This window comes from Vicia villosa, linkage group LG2, assembly GCF_029867415.1.
Source record: "Vicia villosa cultivar HV-30 ecotype Madison, WI linkage group LG2, Vvil1.0, whole genome shotgun sequence".
NCBI lineage: Eukaryota > Viridiplantae > Streptophyta > Magnoliopsida > Fabales > Fabaceae > Vicia > Vicia villosa.
Window position 1 is genome coordinate 172,190,776 of NC_081181.1, and position 6,650 is coordinate 172,197,425.

General features: G+C 37.9%; 1 protein-coding gene across 1 annotated transcript; it reads left to right on the forward strand.

Annotated features, from left to right (window-relative positions):
* The first annotated feature begins 4,710 nt into the window (after positions 1–4,710).
* LOC131650658 (uncharacterized) lies at positions 4,711–6,007 on the forward strand. The gene is made up of 2 exons (XM_058920363.1): positions 4,711–5,103; positions 5,237–6,007. Exons 1-2 carry the CDS (start codon positions 4,711–4,713, stop codon positions 6,005–6,007), a joined length of 1,164 nt encoding a protein of 387 aa, XP_058776346.1.
* Positions 6,008–6,650: the final 643 nt, after the last annotated feature.

Consider the following 6,650-nt stretch of genomic DNA (forward strand, 5'->3'; position numbering starts at 1 on the left):
ATTTGCCCAAACTATTTCTCTTGTTCAAATTCAAAGGCATCTCTCTTAAACAAGATTTAAAGAGTTAGGGTTTTGTTGTTCTGAAGAAAAATCAAGGTATCAAAAGCTCCAAGGCATCTCATATGGTCTATGATATTCTAAACTATTTCCATGACAGATTTCAGGTCTCAATGCAAAAGATTGATCACTCAATTGCCTAGAAAGTCAACAGTCGACTGATTTAACCTAAAAGTCAACTGTGGTCAAAGTACAGTCAAAACTTCTGATTTTTTGTCAACATCCTCATATTGAAGTATCATTCACCATTTGGTCAATAATTGATCATGTTTCATCAAGGAAAAATCAGAAGACAACAATTTCAAAAGTTTCTAAATTAGGGTTTCCATAGGAGAAAGTCAACTGAACTTTGACCAGCCATAACTCTCACATGGAACATCCAAAGTTTTCCATCCAAATCTCATCTTGAAGGAAATTTGATTCTCTACAACTTTGTCTCTCACATGCCAAGTCTAAAAATGCTCCATTTGAGAGATATGGACCAAAACATTATATGTCCTTTTCAAAAGTCAACCAAAAGTCATTTTCTTCAAAAGGACACACAAGGAGCATGGAAAATTATTTTGACATGAGACCAAAGACACTGATTAGAGAACTCTTCAAGGTTTCTAAAAAGTCCTAAAACTCCTCTATACCTCAAAAATTGAGGGAGATAGACCTTGTCAAAGTTGGACTATTTTCGAGGGCATATGTGAAGAGAAAATGTTCAAAACTCCAAATATTTCCAAATGGGCCTACCTTCTTTTCACTCAATCTTCATCTTAAGCCCATGCACGTCCTAAAGATGTATCTCATTATTTTTTATTATTTTTACTAATTATTTTATGATTTTTTCTCATTTAAATCATAATATTAATTATATAAAATAATAAGTTGATAAAAGATATGATTTTGCTTGGATTTTAAGTCAAGAAATCAGACAATATATTCCTCTAAAATCAATAAAATTGGTACAAGACAAAATTGATACAAAAAAGATTGAAATTGTGCTAATATAGAAAGATTTAAGGATAATTTCCAATCAAATCTCCAAGGTTATGATTCAATGAGATTCTTGCTGATTTTATTAACCTAATTCATACTACTATAAGTAATGAATAATTTCAGACCCCTAGGGGACGTTTTTTAGCCTCAAGAACCGCAAAACCCGAGTGCACAAGATCAAAGAAATCTCAAGGTCAAATTTACGGTTGCCAAATGATTCAAAGAGATCCAAAGATTCAGAGACCTCCCTGGTATTCCTCTGAAGCTATTCAGATTGTCTCCAAGCCTGTGCACATCCAAAATCTTCTTCCATACCTCACGGTTTGTGCAATTGTAAAACTGTTCGATTACTCGCATTCATGCATCATAAGTTGTTTTTGATTATATATATGTGCTTTGCGTGATGTGTTAATGGTTTCTGGACATTTAATTATGTTTCTGTGCTATTATGGATGTAACACCATTGTTAGGGTTTGTATGCTTCAAGAATGGGGATTCTCGCTAGGGGCAATTGCAGGTGTAATTAACGGGCTCATAGAGTTCGTATGACTATTTAGAACCTATCTGGGCAGTTTTTCTTTGCTTTCGGTTCACTTTCGTGCAGGTGGTATAATCGTGGGGTTTGGCTACGGATATCTTGTAGCAAAACCGTAGCTAAAGGTGTAGCGGATTCATGGACAGAATTGATGAAGAAGATGATTATGTGGCATGTCTGGATTGGTCCGATTCAAATATCTAGCGCGCATTTTTTGTTTTTCCATTAGTTGCCATCCTTTGTGTCTTATTTATTGGAACGCATTGCTTATTACGCATAAAGCGTTTGGTTGAATGGTGAGATGCGCGTCTGGTCACCAAGGAGTCCTGGGTTCAGTCCCTGGCTCCACCAAATATTTTTGGTATTTTCCATATTTCAGATCCTGTGCGCCTCACTCACAAGGTTTGCGATGCACCCTCAAAGTTCAACCCTCAGATTACCAGCGCTTTGGATCCGACGTACCAGAATCGGAGGATCATCATATGGACACTCAGCCAACCCATACCTGATCAAAAGCTGAGTCATTCCAATCTCTTTCTTTAATTATATATATTTTTTGTATTATTTTTCTTTCTTTTTGTTTTTGTTATATAATTGATATTTGTTTTTTATAAAATTTATTTCTAATTTTCTTTCTTTCATAAAAAAAAAACTATTGAAAATAAAAGATATTTATTTTAATTATTATTACCAATTAGATGGGTGAATATCTAAATTAATCTAAATTGTTTTAAATTATTTAATTGATTATTAATATTGTTAAATTTAGAAAATTCAATCGAAACCTTGTTTCCACCTATTTAATTAATTGGGTTGAAAACCAACAATTAATTCGTTTTTTTATTCTACTAACCATGGTTAACTTGTGCCCTAATCAGGGTTCATAAAGATCATGCCTACACTGAATTTTGCCCTTTTTCTTGGCGTAGTTTTTCAGGGCTACCATCAGGGTTTCTCTGACTATGCGCCACGTTAAATTCAAAGCTAAGTTCTAACTTTTCTTATTTAAATATTTTTGCCTGTTATTTTATTTAATTAGGGTTTAATTCCCGCTGTCAATGAACTCCTCCTACACTTACTTCTTCTTTTTATTCTCTTTCCAATTCTTTAATGATCAGGGTCAATGCTTATTGTTCAAGGCAAATCTTTGCCCATCAACCTTCTAATCGAAGCTAAGTATTTTTACCCCTTTTCTCGTATTTTTACTTTTATTAATTAGGGTTAACCTATTCGATGTCTGAACTATAATACACTCACTATACCTTGATCTTAATTATTACTTGTGTTAGGCCTATAGCATTATTATCCCGCTGGTTTCGTCTCCCCTTTCCTCCGCTGGTTTCTTCTTCCCCTTCCCCGCATTGCTTTAATTATATTTATTTATTGATTGCTGTGGTTAGTAATTTAGGGAGTACAACCATGAATTAAATTAGCATCACTTAAATATTATAAGATAACATATTCTGAACTAATCACGTGATTGGTGCACACACACACTTTTGGGATAACCTCTTTGCTGCCTGTTGCCTGTTGCCTTTGTTGCCTTGTGTTTTTGCAGAATAGCCATGTCCCTCGAATACGAGGATACCTCAGCCATGTTGCCTCGACTAAGATCATGGGTCCCTAATGATGCTGCCTTCGATACACTAAACATGATCTCAACCCTCGGAAGTTGCCTACGGAAAGGCTGAGGTATCTTCTGGCTGCCTACAAAAGGCTATTCTGGTTCTTCCCTTAGACTACCTGCCTCTCTATGGCATGGGACAGTCTTACGGCGAACGAACTCTCGATGACCCTTCAACCTCCAAATGAAAGGCTTCCTGCCCTCTTATGGCACGGATAGACCCTTTCACCATGAAAGGCTAAAAGAACTGATTTTCTACATTATTAAGGTAATTGCCCCTAATTGCTTTGCCTTGCTCTAAAAACTTTCTCATATTCTTTCTCATAAACCTTCTAAAGGGCTACGCTCATTTACGAGCTAAAGTCCCTATTCTTTTCTTCTACATTTCTGAAAATAAAGAGCAAAGCAATTAAGAGCCCATGGAAAACCATGGATGCAAAGGGTGCCTTACACCTTCCCTTTGCATAATTACCCCCCGAACTCAGTTTTTATTTAAAAGGTTTTTCCTGTTCTTTTATCCTTTCTGATTTAATTTGGATAAAATAAAAGTCGGTGGCGACTCTTGCTTAACCGCGACATTTCGATAAAAAGTCAGTTCACCGTATTACAGAATTGGCGACTCTGCTGGGGAGAATTTTCTTATAAAAGAGAGGTTACCTTAAAAGTTTAGGATTCACTTTAAAAATGTTTTCTATTGTTTGTTTTGCTTGTTTTATTTTCAGGACTGTTTTGGGAAATAAATGAAGGACGAATCCTATTCCCGGATTCAAGAACACTTAAGATTAGGGGCGGCATAGTCATGGAGACCCCCCTTGTGCATGCTTGGGGTTGGTCAAAATGAAGTTCTCACTTGAGTTAGGCCTCCACTGGTTATTGTGTACCTCTTTTGCATGAGAGAGGTTTATGCATGGATCTTTGGGTGCGTCGGAGCTCAGGGACCTTTAGTCACCTTTAACCCATCTTAACTTTTAGGAACGTAGTGGGGGGGCTATTCTTAGTGCATGCCAAGTTATGGTCGCTACCCGATACTACAGCTCAGATAGGTTTCTTCCTAAAGTATCATTGCGTGGTATGCATGTACCATGTTCGAGGGTGCTTTAGAGGGGGCTGACAATTCCGAGTCACTTGGTAGAACCCGTTGCTGAAATCTCTTTATCCATAGAAGTACATATGGGAAGGGTATACCCTGGTCAAACTCCATGCAAGCCAAGCCTAAGGAAATTGTGTGATTTGCGTGAACTTATCTGTGTTTGTGATTTATGCATCCATGCATCATTCATACATATCATGACTAACTCATTCCAAGGAGTTAAAGAATTGTTAACCATAATTTGTTTTGTAGGTCATGGAAATCAAAGTTCATAAACCCTTCTGCCTCAGTTTCAGAGGGATACCCACTTCTCTGAAGATTCTTTGTGATAATGTTTCTGGTGCTTTTGTGCTTTCCGAATCTCTTAACAGACTAATCAGCCTGGTACGGACCAAAGTGGATGAAACGCTCCTCAACACAATGATCCGGTTTTATGATCCTCTCCTTCATTGCTTTACTTATAGGGACTTTCAGTTGGTTCCCACATTAGAGGAATTTTCCTCCATCCTAGGATTACATGTGCTTGATCAGATGCCCTACACTGGCGAAGAAGAGGTACCTAAGTTGGAAGGTGTAGCTGCTGCATTGCATTTGCCTCGATCAGAAATCAAAAAGGTTTGGGTGAGTAAAGGAGACTATACTGGTATACCGATTGACTTCTTGTATAGTCAAGCTGACATTTTAATTAATGCCGCAAGTATGGATGCTCTTGAAAAAGTCCTCGCTTGCCTAATCTACGGGCAAGTATTGTTCCCTCGTTATGACAAAATTGCGGATGTGATTGCTCTCAAGATCTTCATTGGTAACAATCCGGTTCCGACTTTATTGGGTGACTTGTTGCATTCCATCCATCACCGATCATCTAAAGGCAAAAGGTTGTGTTCTTGGATGCGCACCAATATTGCATAAGTGGTTTATTTCGCACTTATCCCGTTCTACGATAAAGAATGAAGAAGGTTTGACTTGGGTTCAAAGAATCATAAGGCTTTCATACGGCGACATCATTTGGAACCAAAAAGATTTTGAAGGAACTCATTTGTTTGATAGCTGTGGAGATTTCCCAAATGTACATCTTCTTGGTACCCGAGGAGGGATAACTTATAATCCCATATTAGCTCGACATCAGTTTGGTTTCGCTTTGAAAGACAAGCCTCGCTCTATATATCTTAGTTCGGAAAATTTTGATTATGATTCAGATATAACCGGAAAGAAGAAGCTGTTTATTATGGCTTGGTCCAAAGTGAAGAAAGTATGCACAAGAGAGTTGGGACTAAGGAACTACGTCCCTTCAGATCTTTATTTTAGGTGGATTTATGATCGAGTTGTCGAGCATGGTATGCCATATCCGTCTGATATCCCTGTTGTGCCAAGGGTTACCCCTCCAATCATTCCTGTGGTTTTGGAGCCTTATGTCCCCGCTCCAAATGAAGACCTTGCTGCTACCGTTGCTTCTCTAAGAAGGGAAAAGGCGGATCTTGAAAGGCGCTTACATAAGGTTGAAGCTGAGAAAGCGGTATTGGTGGCTGATGCTAAAGAGCGAGATGGTATGCTTGACTATTTCTCCCGCAAATGGAAGATTGAGGATTTCGTCTCTCCAGATCAGATACAATCATGGGAGCGAGAGATTGATAGGCTCGTCCAAGAAAGAAACAAGATGATCAAAGCTCACAAAGAGGAAATCAGAAGTTTAAAGAGAAAGCGCCGACTCGAAGACTGATTTCTATTTTTTATAGTTTATTATTTTATTTCTTTCAGCATTTTCAGATGTAACTGTTAACTCTATAACATTATATTTTATATTTTTATAAGAGAATTAATATTTTTGCTTTTTTCTTTCAAAATGTGTTAAAAGTCCTTTAAAACCTTGGAAACATTGCATACGCATAATCATATCATTCATAAACATCGCATCACAGGTTTCATAAAAGCAAATGCCTCATCTTTCCGCTGTTTATTTCAGTGAGAAAAAATGGATCTCGAACAATCTGTGAAGAATCTCCAAGTTCAAAATGTTGAATTTCAAGCTTTGATCCCGAACTTGTCCAAGGGGCAAGATGAGCTGAAAACCCTTCTGACTAAGAAGGAGAAAAAGACCAAGAAACCCAAAGGAGTGATCAACCTGGGAAGAAGGTTCAAGGGTCGTCCCAAGAAGGCCGAAGAAACTGGGATTCCTAAAGACGAGGAAGAGGAAGAGGAAGAAGATGATTTCAGTGTCAAGAACAACCAGGGAAGCCATGCAGGTTCTGATAGTCAAGAAGAGGAAGAAGGAGAGTATCCTCAAGACGAGGATTATCCTCATGAGAAGTATAGGCTACTAGAAGAGCGTCTGAGAAGCGTGGAAATTCAGAAGGTACCTGGGC

Coding starts and splice junctions, on each gene's coding strand:
- LOC131650658 (XM_058920363.1), top strand. CDS start 4,711: ATGATCCGGTTTTATGATCCTCTCCTTCATTGCTTTACTTATAGGGAC. Junction 5,104..5,236: donor TCTTCATTGGTAACAATCCG/GTTCCGACTTTA, acceptor TCTACGATAAAG/AATGAAGAAGGTTTGACTTG.